Source organism: Blastomyces gilchristii (genome assembly GCF_000003855.2).
Source record: "Blastomyces gilchristii SLH14081 genomic scaffold supercont1.9, whole genome shotgun sequence".
Classification (NCBI taxonomy): domain Eukaryota; kingdom Fungi; phylum Ascomycota; class Eurotiomycetes; order Onygenales; family Ajellomycetaceae; genus Blastomyces; species Blastomyces gilchristii.
In genome coordinates this window covers 2,369,154-2,386,249 of record NW_003101674.1, presented here as the reverse complement: position 1 = coordinate 2,386,249, position 17,096 = coordinate 2,369,154, and the positions used below count along the sequence as shown (strand labels likewise).

The following is a 17,096-nucleotide window of genomic DNA, read 5'->3' as shown; positions in this document are numbered from 1 at the left end:
AGATAATAGCTACTTAACTATCTTTTATAAGCTCTATAAGTGATTCTCTTTTATTCAGTGAATAAATGAGAGATAGAAAACAGTGTTCTGCAATTGACACTGTTCTCTCAGTTGTTCATAATATTCAAATAGCAAGCATGAAGGTCTGATCTCAACTGCAGTTTTTATTGACATAAAAGAAGCATTTGATCATGTTTCAAAGTCAAAGTTAATTCAGACTTTGAAGATGTTAAAAATGCCACTTTCTCTAATAAAATGAGTTAACTGTTTTATATCTAAAAGAATCATACAACTTTTCTTTGATGAAATGAAATAAGACAAGACTGAGATAAAAATAGAAGTATCACAAGAATCTTCAATCTTATCTATTTTATTTGCAATATACACTGCATATCTATTCAAAAATAGAAATATGAGAATAGTACAATCTCTGAGTTATATGGATAATATTGATCTAGTCTACAGCTCAAAAACTATCAAAGAGAATTTGAAAGTGATTGAAGAAGCTGCAAAGAAAATCTTTATTAAAGCAGATATCAATTAAATTCAATTTGATATGAATAAAACTGAGTTAATTTATTTCTTTTCTAGATTCAATGAGAAAGAACTATCTCTAACTCTTTTAAATAGAGAGATTAAACCCAGTGTAAATGTTAAATAATTAGAAGTATGATTAAACTCCAAGTTGAATTTTAAATATCACATTCAACAAAGAACTGTCAAGGCAGAAAGGCTATTGAATAACATAATCAGACTATCAAATACAGCAAGAAGTCTATTCTTCCAAGCTATGAAACAGTTATATGTAGCCTGTATTACATCAGTAGCTGATTATGAAGTTCAAGTTTGATGAAATAATTAAGAGAATTTTACTGAACTCTTTCAAAGTCTGCAAAACAGAGTCTTGAGAAGAATTCTAGAAGCATTCAAATCATCTTCTATTAAAGCAATGGAAATTGAAGCTTCAATTTCTTCTTCTGCTATTAGATTTGAAAAGGCCTGTATGAACTATGTGCTGAGAGTTATAAAGATGAGCTCAAATCATATAATCAGAGAAAGAGTCTCTTCTTCATTTTCATCAATTAACTCTGGAAATGAACTGGATTGAAATAGATTTCTTGATTGCAATGAAAATAATTCTTTAAAGAAAATGCCTTCTCAACTTTATAGACTATGCTCTCTGATTAAAAATCAATTTTCTTCTTTAAATGTTGAAAAAGTGAATCATGAGAAGTTATCTTTCTGAAGAGAAAAGCTTGAATCTCTTATAAACTTACAAATAAGTGAACTATCAAAAGAGAAAGAATATGAACAGTATTTGAAGAGGATTTCTACAATCAATATAAAAGACTCTATTCTGATTTATTCAGATGACTCAAAAAATGAGAATCTGAATAGATTAGGCGCAGGCATTGCTTATACTGAAGATAATATTAATTTTATCTCAGATTTCTGGAATCTAGGCTGTGAATCTGAAGTCTTTGATGCTGAACTATTTGTAATAGTGAAAGCTTTCAAACTCATAGAAATAAAATCTCATAAAAGAGGAAATAGTTTGAAAGAGGCATGAATATTCTCTGATAGTCAAGCTGCTTTAAAAAGACTTAGAAATAGTCAGATTCATAATGATTAAATGAATCTTGAACTGATCTTAAACTCTGTTTTGAAAATTCAAAAGAGAAGAACATCAAAGCTAATAATTCATCTGCACTGAGTTCCTGCTCATATGAATATACATGGCAATGAATTGGCTGATTCAGCTGTAAAAAAGAGTGCAGAATTAAGCAGATCTATTCAAAAAATTATGTCCTGGTCTTTTATAAAGAGAAAAATAAAAGAATCTTGTTTAGACAAGTGAAATGAAAGCTGGCAGAAACAAAAGAAGAGTATACATTATTCAAGATTTGAAACAAAACCTAAGTGAAAATCTTATTCAATTAAATGTAAAAAGAAAATATTCTCATCTATAATACAGCTGAAACTAGGACATAGCTATTTCAAATCTTATATACAAAGATTTGATGATAGATTTGACTCAATAGAATGCTCATTCTGCAATGCAAATGAGAATCCTGAGTATATTGTAATGCACTGTGCATTATACAATAATCTCAGAGCCAGATTGAAAGAGAAGTATAATCTAAATCAATTAAATATGAGATTCTTATTCTCAACTGAGACAGGAATTAAATACTTAATAGACTTTCTATCAGAAACTCAAGCAGCTACAAGAAAATGACTAAATTCAGAATTATCTGAATATGAAGAGGGGGAAATCAATCAGATATAGTCTGTTAAAACAGCTATACACTATCTTTTAATAATTTGTTTTGTTACAGTCTCTCTTTACTTTATCTTTTTCTTTCAATTTCTTTCTATCTATCTATTTAATGTGTCTATCTTTAAGACTGTGTTCTCTTTCTCTTTTCCTTTGTCATGATATTGTCAAATGGTTTCAAAGTATTAGAAGATGTTAAAATACTGCAATTTGTAAACAGTTTTTGTATTCTGAGCTGGAATTTTCTGATTTTGCATATCTGAAATTGATGAATGTATAATAGTTAACTTTACAGATATAGAAAAAACCCTGAGAACTAAAAGTTCTCAGGTAGATGTCATAGTCTCTGACTGCATACATCTATAATTGAAGAATAATAATAATAATAATAATAATAAGAGATGCATGATTTGTGTATAACTGATTATTCAGGTTATAAATAACTGTATAGAATGATCTTCTGAGAGTTCTACTGATCTGAGATATTAAACAGTATCAGATATTTTGTCTGAAACTGTAATCACTGTTTTTCTATTATCTCATGAAAGAACTGTAGAAAAGATCTATTAAAATCACTTAATATCTCTGATAGAATCTGATGAGATGTAGTAATTAACTTCACTGTCAATCTATCTGAGAGTAAGAGTTGTAGAAACATTCTGATCATTGTGAATTAACTGAGCAAAGATATAATATTGAAATCTTGTAATAAGATAAATACTGAACAAGTTGCTGAAGCTTTTCTACAGAGCTCATTCTATTGAATGCATGAATTACTGAGATCTATAGTATCAGATTAAGACTGTCAATTTGTAAGTACTCTCTGAACAAGAATCTGTCAAGTTCTCAAGATTATATACTATCTATCAACTGTCTATCATTCTGAGACTGATAATATATCAGAACAGACAATTCAGACTGTGAAGAATTATCTTTATAAGTTCTGTAATTACTTATAAAATGATTAATATAATCTTCTTCTACACACAGAGATTGCTATCAACAGTTAAGATACTATTTTAATAGATATAAGTCTATTCTTTCTTACACATGAATATCACATGAAAGTGTTGAATCTTCTAGAGATCACACAGTTCACACTAAACTCTTACAATCTGATTCAGATTACTAATAATATAGTAATAAAACTCTGAAATACTCATGATTGAGCAGAGATCTTCATGACAACTGTGAAATAAGATCAAGAGAATTAAATTAATATTCACTGAGACTCTGCTGAATAATATAAGATAGAAGATCTGATATGATTGAATCTTAAGAATATATAAATCACATGTTCATCTTGTACACTAGATTACTGTCATATCAAGTATAAAGTGATAAAAGTTCTACATAGTTATAACTACTATCTTAACACATCATCAGAAATTTATAATATATTTCATATAAGCTTACTTTGCTATACTGTCATCAATTCATTCTCTTCTCAACTGACTTCTGACTAACAGTCATCAGACATCATAGAAGAAGATAATGAGCTTGAGTGAGAGATTGAGAATATTCTTGATAAGAGATCTCATAACTGTAGTTAGTAATATCTTATAAAATGAGTTGACTATAATTAACTGATCTGAACTCTGAGTTTCATGTTATCTGAAACAGCAGTTCTTGACTGATGAGAACTGCTTCTGGAAGAAGAGACTAATGTAGCAGGCTGTGCCTGATTAATCATATAGACTATTCTGTTACACTCCACAGATTCCAATCACTTCATTCTTGAATGTGTACACTCTGATTCTCAGTCATTCTCAATCACTGATCCTCGGCTGCTACAAACACGTGTATATTCTCCCGCCCCGAAGCTCCACTGTGTACACCATCACATATGTGTATAAATATTCATCTCAATTACTGATTCTTGCACTTTCTCTTTCTTTCCTTCTCTAACATTTTTATCTTTGTTATATAAGACCTATCAATATTATACCGATCTATTCAGTGTAGGCCTCTTACAATCTTGATATATTAGTAGAAATTCATGATATTTTTTATATAAGCTTACTTCACTACACTATCACTGATTCATTTTCTTCTCAACTTACTTTTAAGTAGCAGCTGCTAGAAATTATAGAAGAAGATAATGAACTTGAATAAGAGATTAAAAATATTCTTAATAAGAGACTCTGCAGCTGCAGCTGATAATATCTTGTGAAATAAGTCAGCTATAATTATTCAATCTGAACTTCAAGCTCTGTGTTATTTAAGATAGTAACTCTTAACTGATGAGAATTACACACTTATAACTCTATATTACTTCTGAAAAGAAGAGATTAATGTAACAGACTACATCTGATCAATTATATAGACTATTTCATTACACTTTATAGATTTCTATTCTTACACTTCATAGACTTCTATTCTTTTACTTTAAAGCTTTAATTCTCAGTTACTAATTCTCAGCTGAAAAACTTATGAAATTTCTATTCTTTCACTCTGAAGCTTTACTATGTATATGTATAAATATTCACTCTAATCACTGATTTCTGCACTTTCTCTTTCTTTTCTTCTCTAATGTTTTTCACTTTTATATTATAAAATCTATATATTATATCAATCTATTCAGTGTAAATCTCTTACATAATTATTTACATTTATACAGATATATACTGATTATTTATTAGATAATATTAAGATAATAGCTTATTACAGCTGTATTATTCTTATTATAAGAGATATACAGTTAATGATAAATATTATAAAAACTCTGAGAAATAAGTATTTTAAAAGTACTGCAGCTCTGTAAACTTGATTTTTTTTAATTTCTTTTTATTTTTTTCTTTTTATTTTATTTTTTATTTTTTTATTTTTTTTTATATTTTATATTTTTTTATAATTAAAATTATATGAATTATAATCTATATTTAGAAAAGTAATAATATTTAATAATACTCTCTATTGAATTTTTAACAAATGAGTACTATGTTATAATATTATATAAGTGAGAAATAATTTCATAATCTTATTTAATATCATTTGTAATAATAAGATCAGAATGAAAATGTGACTAAGAATTCAAACATATTCTTTAACTGAGACTAGATTTTTATTTGAAAAGTGAATCTGAAATCTTTAATATTTGAAATAATGTGATTTGGAATCAATGTAATGAACACAAACCATGATCAGAGTAATGCTTTTAGGCAACGTGACAACTGTAAAGTTTGGTCCTGGTCCCAGACACGGTCACACGGTCAGTCTAGCTATGCTGTGTAAATGCTCTGTAACATGATCTCATGTGATGTCCTGTGCATCTCTTTGAATTCATGAATGAGATTGAACAGCCAGCTCTGCAGCCTGTACAGCTCTGATTAATCTGATAATGATGATAGAGGTGATCCAGAGTGGAAGAGAGTGGTAGAGGTGAGAGGGGTGGTCGGGGTGGTAAGAAGGGGGTAGAGAGGTAGGAGTAGGGGGTGGAAGTGGTAGAGAGAGCTGCGGGGCGGTAGGGGCAGTGGTGGTAGAGGTGGTAGAGGGTGGAAGGGGTGGAAGGGGTGGTAAGAGAGAGATAGAGGCAGGAGGTGGAAGTGGTAGAGGGCTGCGGGGCGGTAGAGGCGGTGGTGGTGGTAGAGGGGGTGGGGGGTAGAAGGGGTGGATGGGGTGGCAAGGTAAGGGGGGGGTAAAGGGTAGAGAGTGGAAGTGGTAGGGGGGGCTGCGGGGTGGTAGAGGCGGTGGTGGGTGGTAGAGGGGGTAGGGGGTGGAAGGGGTGATAAGGGGGGGTAGGGGTAGAGAGTGAAAGTGGTAGAGGGGGCTGCGCAAGCAGCATAGCGAGCGTAAGCGAGCGTTTGATACTTATAATAATAATAATAATAATAATGGGAAACTCACGGTTCTCTCCTAAGAGCATACTCTTCTTCACATCTTTCAGCGTCAAATATATCCCATTACTAGGAATCACGAGGGTCACCAAAGCCTGCGATAATGCCGGGAGAGCTCCCAATTCCCAGCAGTAAACATGGGCGCGATGATCTAACAAAACTGTATGGGAGGCTGCACCAGGTGCGTGCGGAGGCAAATTTGGTTTCACATCGTCCCTGAAAGCGCTCACCGCGCGGCTTCTTTGCCTGTAAGCTCGTGAGCTTATTTTGAAGCACTTGACAGAGGTGTCACCGGCTTCGTCGTATATCTTGGCCCCAACTGAGGCTTCGAGAATTGCCTACTGGTATCAGCGAAATACCGAACTTTTAATATGTCCTCCTTGTATCATTTGTCCTTGGATCAAATGGATTGAAGCTGCTATAAGACAGTGCACGTCACTATCCAACCAAATTGGACGATGTAGAGTTGTCCTTTTGCTGGGAGTAAAGCGGCTTTCCTCACCTGTATTATGTTTTCCGTAGGTACTGTCGAAACATCGGACCTGAAGTCATCCCCTGCTTTCTGGATGGATGGCCCTTGTCAGGTTCGGCCTTGTTCGGCATTGCTGAGTATCTGTACGTTTTATTCACGTCATTCTCCACAGACTCTGGTTTTATCTTAGGAGCTAAGTTGCTGGGAATATCGCTAACGCTGGGAGTTATTGCGGGAAGTTGATTCCGTTGAAGCGGGTAGGGGTGACTTAATTAAAGGGACGATATGGAGTATATTTTAACTTTGCAGGTCGTAGAGTCGTTATTTCGACTGAGACAGAAGACCAATTGAAGAAGTAAATTCCATACATTTTAGGAGAGGTAGGTAGAGTTGCATTTTATAGAATACCCCTCGAAGTTGGCTATTGCATTGCCGGTCCCCTCATGTGGGAAAGTACTTTAGTGGTTGGAGAAAACTTCGCCAGAAAAGATCGGGAAACTAAAACTTCCACTCGCCGAGGAGTACATTCCGCTCAATATTTGACTGTCATTATTATTATTTTTGTGGTCAGCCGCTATAATGCATCCGCAAAATCACTTTCATATGTCTCATCGTCTTGTGACAACTATGCTCTGGCAGGGCTGTCATTTAGAAAGAAGCGGCCACGTCTGTCTTGCTGTTTTCTCTAAATTTAGCCAAAGTCATCTTGCCATCCGGATACATCCCAGATCCCTGTCATATCAAATGGGAACCCATCCATTGTACCGAATGTGCCAGAGATCGACATCATGTCATTGACAATGTCATTCTGCGTTAGATTATCTGGAAGAGGGAGAGCAGCAAGATCGGGCGGTTGATTGGTTTGATCCGCGCCTGGCGCCTCATCGGAAGTGATTCCAGGTTGTTTGGTCAAGATCCGTTCGCAATGATCAAGACACATATCGGCAAGATCCCAGTCATACTCTACTCGGGCTCGGTATAGTGCATCACGAAGTACATCTACCTTGGAAAGGCAAGATCGGGCGATGTCTGAGTCGGACGTTTCGAGGGCACATCGGACCAAAAGTGTCGCGGTTGACGTGAGGTGGTAAGCGCTATCTGCATCAAAGTATAAGTATACTCTTTCTTACGAGTCATGATCCCCTTAGAATGACTTACAAGGCAGCCAGAATTCGTCAAAATTAGATCTTTTCAACGAGATCATGAATTCCACCACATCTTCGGCTGCTCTCCTACATTCGGTCTGGAAATACTGCCGCCCTTCAGGATTGGTTGGGTTATCCGAATTATTGATTTCCTACAAGTGAACGTTAGGTACTCATGAAAAAAGTCTTTTAAATTACGAGACATTAACGGCGATATTACCTGTAATTCAACACGGCAAATGAGCATTTTCAAAGTTAACCACGCGAGATATAAGCTGCTTGATCCCGAAACAGGAGTTGGAGAATCTGCAGGGGAGCTCTTCAGCCATTCTGGAAGTGAATCTTCCCACGAATCTAAATTTGTCCGCAATTTTCGAAGCGTTTTAGAAGTCTCGTTTTGTGATTTTGGTTGCAATCCATATATCAGCGGGAGTAGATCGCCTAGAGTCTCGGTGAGCTGACACAACGCAATGTAACACTCCGCTGATTTTATCCTCTGCTGACTAGGGCTTCCTTGCGGGATTAGGACTTGAACCGTAGGAAGTGGTACATCGTATTGGTTTTTATTGATTTGTGGAGGAACACCATGGCCGTGGCTCGCCCTGTACTTTCTTTCAGTCCATAAAACGTAGTTAAGCTAGTGAGAATAGACAACAAGATAAACGTACCACCGGTCATGGATGAGTACACCCCACCACAAGCGAATACGCTGATGTTTTTCAGCCCGTGACAATTTCCAACAACTCGGGTCACGATTGAGGCCAAGGGAATGAGAAAGAGCCACTGTGCGACCGCTATTAATTGCATTACCGGTCATGGAGAAAATTGGTCTGCCTGTTAGGTCTATCAAAGAAGCGCTTAAAGTTGATAACCCTGGAGCAGAAAACTCCTCGTGTAATGCAGCTACTGCAAGATTAACCGCGTATCGAATGTCTGGTTTGGGATGTGGCGCCAAAACACGAGACTGGTCCCAGTAGATGAGAGACTGGGCATATACTTGGCACATCAGAGCTGGTGGGAGGCTTCCATTGTCCGTTCTATTGGATTCCAGGAAGGAAGTTTCATCGAATATGAGGAATGAAGAGTTTATTCTGTCCAGAAAGCTAATTGTTCGTACGAAATTAGAGAAATCCGAATTGGCACACAAGATTGGGAAGTTCTCGCATACATTTTTACCAGATCGTGCTTAAATGGGCCAAGAATCTGCTCGAGAATTTCTTTCTGGCTCTCACCGGGGATTCCAGTTGTCCGTAGGCCTTGTCTGCGTCTTGACACCGTCGTGTAAAGAATTGGTTTCTTAGGATCGTTGGAGTATACATTGTATGGAGCCTTAGCATCCGATCGCTTTTTCGAGCTCTCTGATGGCATGAACCTCTCAATAACCTGAGCATCCTCAGCAGCAACTGGCCCAACAATATGGACCGATTCTCCAAATGGTTCTCCAAAGGCGCGTGGAGAACTGTGATCAGCTTGGCTGTCACTTCGCGGAGCGGACCTTCTATTTGGGCTAGGCGTCTCATCAGCCAATGTTGGAACCCCTGAGAGGCCTGGGGATTGATGGGTCCGAAGTCGTTTCTGTGGAGTCTGCGAACCGCTGAGAGGTGTTCCACTATCCCCAGTATTCGGGTCATAAAACCGAGTTCCAACAGGCTTTATCGGACCTTCACGGTAGTGACAATCCGCCCCTTGAACGCGGCAAAGAAGGCATGACTCGCCTGGCAGATCCACAGTGCATCGAGATTTCCTTTTGCGGCATAAATCACAGGCACGAATTTTGTGAGACCTGTAAGGACGAGCGCCAGTAGAGATAGGAGCCGAATGATAATCTTTTGAGGCCCCTTTCGGGGGAGGGCTGGTGGTTACGGACATGTTATCCACACCTTCATCTGGGCATCAATGAGGCATCAAAAAGAGGCGACGAATATTCAAGGATTATTGGCAAATAATAGCATCTTCCATCAATGCAGCGAACCTAAGTACATTCAAATGGAACAAATACGTAAAAAGCATGACATTGATAGTAGCGGGTTGAACAATTGCAGCATATCACCGTCTTGTAAATCATTCCACTCCGGCAATCCATCGGCTAAGGGTGAGCGGAATTTATCACGTGGTTATACTAGCCGACCATTCCGCATTCCGTATTTTCTTGGGGTAAAAAAGGGGCTCTTGGCTAAATAACTAGCGACCAAGGTTCATAGGTAACCAACGATTAAGCATGATTACGAAGATGAGTTATACTACCGTTCAGCCTGAAAGGTTCAGAGTTGAGAGATTACAAGAAAAACTCAGTAGATTTCACACAACCCCTTCAAATCCTTGTAAGAAGAGTACACGGACTTTCCCAAAAGAGGATATTTACGTTGTCTTAGACAATGCCTCAGTTCTAGACTCATGATGTGTTAGCTATTTGTGGTCGTTCATGATGCTGCATCAGAAATGGATTGGATATTAACTCCTGTGCTGAAGCGCGTTCTTCGGGAAGCCACCTGAATATTTTGCTAAGAAAATCCAACAACAGCCAGTGATCGTCACCTTCTAGACGCCACTCTTTCGTGTCAAATGACTGATCGGGAATGGGCGTTGTCGCATTCCACCGTCCTAGAATAATTTCAGCTTTATAATCTCTTCCGGGGGATGAGCAGGTGATATGGCAAGATACTCTCCTTCTACATCCCAGTAATTACGGCATTTCTCACTCCTTTGAAGGAAGCTCTGGGGTGGAGGTCCCATGAGAGCAACCATTTCAGCAAGATGTTGCTCATCATCCAGAATGCGGTTTCTGAAGGCGTAAAAAAGGCGACCGCCTTCAAATAAATCCCATATCTGCCATATCGTGAGTAGATACGCGCTCCTAGCGCTTTGGTATGCAAAGATCTCGAGCATGTTCTGCGGGCGTTCTGCGGGTAATGGTTTAGTTCTGCAGGTGACTCACCATGACTCCAATTGACCAGATGTCAATCTTGCAGTCCCATTCCATCCCAAGAATCACCTCTGGTGCACGATAGAAGTCAGGCATGACATCGCCTCGATGTTTCCCTTCGCCAATCCAGGCAGCTCCAAAGTCACAAAGCACTGGCGTGCCATCGGTTATGAGCATATATTGGGATTGATAGATGACCCGGTCCCTGAAGACTTTGCGGGCGCTAGGATGTTCTAACTCAGACTGCTCGATTTTAGAAAAAAATAGAGGAGCTCTGGGCACCCAGGAGGATATTATTAGGCGATATATCTAAAAGAGATTAAGAATGTCAGCGGAGGAATATGCATACGCACATCGTAGTGAAGAAGCCTGTTCTAGATAAAACACAGAATCATACCTGTATGTACCACACCTAGTTGGTGCAGAAGATCGAGCCCAATCAAGATTAACTGATATGTCTGCTGAAGGAGTGCCTTATTCAGCAACCGGTTTGGCAGTAAATTGCGGAACTCCTTAAAAGTCATTCCCTGAGGTGTATACAGTAGGCATCTGTGTTCACCCCCAGGCCCGTGGATGGTGAACTCTCTGAGTATCAGGCGGAGGTATCTGTCACCAGGATGTTCATAATCGCTGGCTCGAATATGTCTCGTTACAGCCGCTTCGTTGGTAGACTGGGCAGTTACACCAGCCACCTTTCTGCAGGTGCAGACTTTCAGAGTTAGGTAGTCACCGGACCTAAAACGCATCAGGTACTTGAACTCAAAGGGCTGCCTGGATGTTGTGATCGCTTCATTTCTCACTCTAAGTCTCGGCAGAGCCATACACTCGAACCCACTCCAAACCCGAGCTTCGCAATGACTTGATATCTGGACTCGAATACATCTCCCAGCCTGACTGGATAGAATGGGATTGTAACCTGGGAGCTCTTCTTCCAGTTTCATATCATGGAGGAGAAGTCGGTGAGGATTCTGGGATGCAGTCGAGCAGTTTCGAACGAGAAACGAGCTCCTCATCATCATCGCAGGCGCATGGTAGCGATCTGAGATAGAAGTGCGACGAGTAGCATGGAAATGATATGGTATCCGACCATAGAATACGAACGGTCGTGATACCAACCAGGGAGAGATGCAAACAACCATGGTGAGAACCTCTGTTATTGTTCGAGTCGTGCCGGCTTCGATCCTTGCAATGACGTGAAAGTATTCAATTGATATATGAGAGATTATTCACAATCATTTATCTCTATAGGGGGGGGGGGATTTTTAGACTACTTAGACAAGATCTTACCCCGAACTATGTAACTAGAATCCACCCATCTGTTGTTTTTCGAGAAAGAGTTGAACCAAACTCAGGATAAACAATCCGAGCCTTGCCACTCATTCAGGGCAGTTTGGAAATAATCGGGTTGGTTTAACACCAAGGCTCCAGATGTTATTGTGTGAAGATCGCGTGTACTCCGAGCTATGTTATGTATATGTATGTTATGTACTCCGCGTATGGAATCTTACCTTACAACGGGACCTGACCATCTGGAACTAAAAGTAGGGGAGAAGTTGATAGACCGGCAAAAAAACCCTAGAATCAAATTAAAATGATTTAAAAGAACAACGCAATCCTGCAGGAAGCAGACGGAGAACCTGGCTGCTTACTGAGCTAACTAGTTATTTAACTACCTGGCCCACCGTGGTCGCATCCGCTGCTGACATTTAACTATTGGCCACCAGAGCGCTAGCCTGGCGACCGCAAATCTGGGCGCCAGATGAAGGGATGGACCAACGAGGATACGATTGGCGTGGGTGTGTGACTAGCATTGGAGCAGTGATAAGTTGCTATTTTAGGATCCAGAACACAAAGCTCGTCTCAATCTCCTGCCGGCGGTCGCATCTGCAATGGCCAACTTTTCATCGGTTCTTCAGGATTAGAGAGGTCGATCGCGGCGAATCCCATCACGGCACTTCTGCCAGCAAGGGCATGGTTATAGGTCCTATTTCCTGCAGATATTGTGAAGGTTACAGAAACTGCTTGCAATTTATCTCCCAGTTCCAACACAGCCCCAAGACAGGGCCCAACTCAAGTTCGGCCTTCTTGTTAGTTGCGGGCTCGGATGTACGCACACGAAACAAAGACGAGACAAATGACATTCCCAACTACCAACATCGCCATGACATGTGCGGCCCTACCAGATACTTTGAGCCCTACCATTGATGATGTGTAGTTGCAAGGAATTCTCGCCACGGCCATGGAAGACGGTGATTCTAATTCACCCTGGAATCGTATCGAGAATCCCGCCAGTGTTGAACCAGATATGACCCTCGATGCGGTTGCAAGTCCATTGACGCCCTCCCCTGCTGATGACAGACCTCCCTCCTGGAGGCCTTCAACAAGCGAAACGCGACAGCAGAACGATGGAGGTTCAAAAAATCCTCAATCCCAGGGCTGTGATTTACTAGGTTCTCTTCCACATCAAATAATTGAGAGGTAAGTTAAGTCTTAAGATCTTCCTCTTCCTGCGCCACGAATATGCAGGCTATCTATTTTTATTATTTTTTATTATTTCCTTCCCAATACGGAAGGTAATATGAAAAGAAGAAATAATTCCGATATCTGTTGAATGGGGCTCACATTTCTTGTTTAGGATTTTGTATACTGTTGACGCAAACGCTTTCGCGTCTCTCGCTCTGTTAAATAGGAAATGGCGGACAGTGTCTGATCTTCCTGAGCTGTATCGCTATCATCTAGATTGTTGTACATCCACTGTTTTGCGAAACAATGACAGCGTGCAGCGCCCTTGGATATTAGAAGATCTCTGGCAGTTGAAGAGGAGGTTTGCCCGCGAAACTAGGAGAAATTTGTTCGAATCATTTCTCAGACCCCAAAAAACCCTGATCAATCTCATTTCGGCTTCAGCATGTTCATCATCCGCGTTTCCCCAAGGAGAAGCTTTTCAGTTTACTTTCTCGGCAAATGGGCGACAATTACTGGCGTTAAGTTCGTCTAGAATTTTCGTGATTGACTTATCCACAGACCCAATATCTGTTTCTTACGAATTAAAGACTCTGCGACGGCCTGTCACGGCTGCAATAGTCGAAGACGCAAGCCTATTGGCGGTGGTTTCCTCTATTCACCAAGCGAATGTTTATCGCCTCATTAATGGGAATGTAAACCTAATCCAGGCCATTACGTTGGACAATGTTCCCCGGACAATCTCCTTATCTCCCGAAGGGACAGTTTTAGCTATTTCTTATGATGGCGGTATCGAGGTGCATGCTTTGGGGGAGAGGGCACTGGCAACTGATCGCAGGGCTGTGCGATGTTTTCATACCGATATGTTATCGTTCTCACGGGATGGTTTGATGCTAGTTGGCTCGTCAAATGATCCTCTCGAGGCCAGAATGGTATCCATCTCACCACCTCTTTATATGGACCTAGATTCAGAACTGCCTTCGCCAGAGCTGCAGTCCCGAATGTGGACAACTCAGATATTATCTCCGGACATCACGATTGGTTACAATAACGTCACACTGATTCCGTCGACAGTTGCTGATGAAGGCGTTACTTGGATTGTTGGATATGACACCCAGTTGCAAGTTTTTCGCCTTGGCCAAATCGATGATGCGCGGGGTGGGTTTACGTACTTCGTAGGACCTGGTGGAGACGGTGAGATAAAAGAACCCGGCCCATGCTTTGCCCCTACGGCAGGCTGTAATGGGGAGCTATTGGTATTGGGTTTCCAAGATTCCGGGATGTGGCTATACGGCATTCCAGATGTTTCGGATCGACCGTCAGCACAAAATGTCGTCCTAGAAAGAAATTGGGGTTCACGGCCAGTTCGTACAAATTCACAGAGGCTCAACAAGGTGGTAAAACCGCCCAGTCACTTGATCCATGGGCGGTCCCTATCATCCATGAATGATATCACGGCAATAAAATGGGTAGACGGCGTCAACCTAGGAAACCCTAGAGAGAAACGTTTCCAGCGGCTCGTGGCAGCAGCTCCTGGGGGTGTTAACTCTTTCCTGGGAGAAATGGGCGATGATCTTCTGCCAGTAGATGGTGGCAGGATTGCCATTTTTGATTTTGCGCGTTCACCGACTAATGGAAAGGCAGTTGAGTTGACAATTGAAGTGGGCGAGGCAGAGCCCATACCATTACCGGAACGGGATTCAAGCATGGCTGTCGAGGTTGAGCTAGAGAGAAGGAGGACGCGGGTTAATAGACGTGGCGGACTGGGGCGAGATCGTAATGCTGTCATTGAGCGCTCTGGTACGCTCGCTAGGCATCGTGCGAGTATTGGAAGTTCGCATATTGAAACTCCACCGGTCCCAACCAGGGGGAATCGAAATAGTTTATCGCAGCCTAGTTCCCCCACAGATCTCACCCTATCTGTTGACCTCCAGGCTATCGAGGTTCCGTATTCAAACACCCAGCCACGGTCCCAAAGCCTTCTTAATGGAGCCGCTACCGCTGCAGCCAACAGGAATCGCTTCCAAAATGCTCGCTACGCAAATTCAGTCTTAGTAAACCGGCGACCAGTGGTACCACACGAAAGTGATGCCGATAACTGGGTTCCTCCACCACCGCCTTATACCCCCGACGCAGATCAGCCTCTCCCGGATCATATTCAAAGAACGTTGCTACCCTCGCCGACCAACCCCGCCCCACGGATGCGTAATGGAAATGCTTCCCGCGACCTCCGACGGACACAAACATCCCGATTTGGCTCTATCTCACAGAACGCTATGGAACGAACGAGGTCAACCATGGAGCGTATTCCTGTTCCTAGGACGAGGGCAGGACAATCCCCGGATACCCTGCGCCAAGGTAATCCACTCGGAAGGAATAATACCTCTCCATACCCTCCTAGTCATGCAAGAGCAGCTACCGATGGCGTACCCGGGACGATGACTCCAACCGAGATTCAGTCTAGTGAACGCCGTCCGATAGTGCCACCCGTGCTGAATCATAGAGGTGGCTCTGCGCCAACTAACCTTTCCCTTCCGTCTCAACCGCTTGTTGTAAATACACAAATTTCACCGTCCTCGACAGAGCTGCCCCGGCCTAGGTTCCCCCACGGCTCATCTGCGGAAAATTCGTCCCCAATTTCACCTATGGTTTCTGGGTCTTCTTTAGGAGCTACCCATATGCCAGTCCGAGTGATTGGTAGAAACGGCCCTACCAATCAATTTGACTTACAAGCCAATTCAGCATCTCCATCTGCCACTTCTGATACACACCAACACGGACGCACGGGAATCAGACGATTGTCCGCTACTGAGGATACTATAGACGGGTCCCAACCAACGGCAAGGAATTTCAATGCTAGTTCTTCCCAACGTGGACAGTCAACTCATTTGAGATCATCGCAATTGGATTCAATAAGCACACACCCCATTCCCCGCCATACCATTCCTCCCAACAATTCACCTGTTATTACAAAACCCCAAGCTCTATCTTCCCCCCACCTTCAGTCTCATGAACCACCTCGCCGTATGGAGACCCTCTACACCGTCCGTTCAAACCAAGAGACTCACCGATCTAGACCAAGATCCCAAGACATACCCCGCCGCAGGTTCGGAACGGGTGGCGCCTTTTTCGACCCCCGCTCAGGGCGAATGATTTCAAGTTCTCATTCTGATGCAGAGGTAGGACAGCGCCGGATGGCTGAAGAGTTGAGAGGTGGAATGACCGAATGGAGCGATGCTGATGGGGAGAGGAGAAAGAGAAGGGAGGGTAGGTGTTCAATTCTGTGAGAAGCACACTGTATTGGAGGGCATTGAGAGCTCCGAGAACGACTGACCGGATTCCGGGTTTATTTTTCTTGTTCCCTGTTTCTCCTCCGGGCATTCAATCTCCTGATTCTGTTCTGCTTTCTATACGTCCGCGAGTGGCTGTGTCTTTTTTCTTTTTCTTTTTTTTTTTTTCTCTCTATTAATCAAGGCGTTGACATACCCTACCCGGCAGGATTTTGTGACACTGTTTAGCACTCTTTTCGTGCTTTGCTCTACGACGTTCATTCGCGATGCCTTTGGTTTCGTTACTCCCCTCGTAACCTTTTCCATTACATGCCTGAAATTGACCCGCCCCGCGACAAACAAACACACCCACCATACAAGCCTTTCTCCTCCTGCTCCCCTCCCCTTGTCCCTTCCACTTTTTCTCTCCATTTATACATAGGTCTTTTTATTTTTCAATTTAAGTGTTTTTATCTCTTTTTAATCATTTGTATATACCCCACACATCTGGAAGAGAAGGGAATCTCTGGATATCTTTCTGGGCGCTCGATGAGCGTTAGGGACAATGTCAGCGTGCCAACTCGTTTAATGTGTATGGAGATCGACAAGCTGTATTGAGAGATGTAGTTATTTCTACTGAGTAAAATACAATGTCGTCTCTCGAGCATCTCTCTTTCAACTGATCTTTTTTTTTTTTTTTTTTTTTTTTT

General features: G+C 41.4%; 3 protein-coding genes across 3 annotated transcripts; 1 reads left to right on the top strand and 2 right to left on the bottom strand.

Moving 5' to 3' along the window:
• Positions 1–6,113: 6,113 nt before the first annotated feature.
• Positions 6,114–9,773, bottom strand: BDBG_04774 (C6 transcription factor). Its single transcript, XM_002624864.2, has 6 exons — positions 8,900–9,773; positions 8,400–8,834; positions 7,952–8,333; positions 7,745–7,883; positions 6,617–7,684; positions 6,114–6,452 (listed from the first exon to the last, which is right to left on the bottom strand). Exons 1-5 carry the CDS (start codon positions 9,598–9,600, stop codon positions 7,278–7,280), a joined length of 2,064 nt encoding a protein of 687 aa, XP_002624910.1. The 5' UTR covers positions 9,601–9,773; the 3' UTR covers positions 6,114–6,452; positions 6,617–7,277.
• Positions 9,774–10,332: 559 nt separating this feature from the next.
• Positions 10,333–11,834, bottom strand: BDBG_04773 (protein kinase domain-containing protein; the record flags this gene model as incomplete). Its single annotated transcript, XM_031721832.1, has 4 exons — positions 11,052–11,834; positions 11,004–11,023; positions 10,667–10,963; positions 10,333–10,620 (listed from the first exon to the last, which is right to left on the bottom strand). Exons 1-4 carry the CDS (start codon positions 11,791–11,793, stop codon positions 10,333–10,335), a joined length of 1,347 nt encoding a protein of 448 aa, XP_031578721.1. The 5' UTR covers positions 11,794–11,834.
• A 417-nt stretch (positions 11,835–12,251) lies between these two features.
• BDBG_04772 (F-box domain-containing protein) lies at positions 12,252–17,071 on the top strand. The gene is made up of 2 exons (XM_002624862.2): positions 12,252–13,132; positions 13,290–17,071. Exons 1-2 carry the CDS (start codon positions 12,894–12,896, stop codon positions 16,402–16,404), a joined length of 3,354 nt encoding a protein of 1,117 aa, XP_002624908.1. The 5' UTR covers positions 12,252–12,893; the 3' UTR covers positions 16,405–17,071.
• The last annotated feature ends 25 nt before the right edge of the window (positions 17,072–17,096 follow it).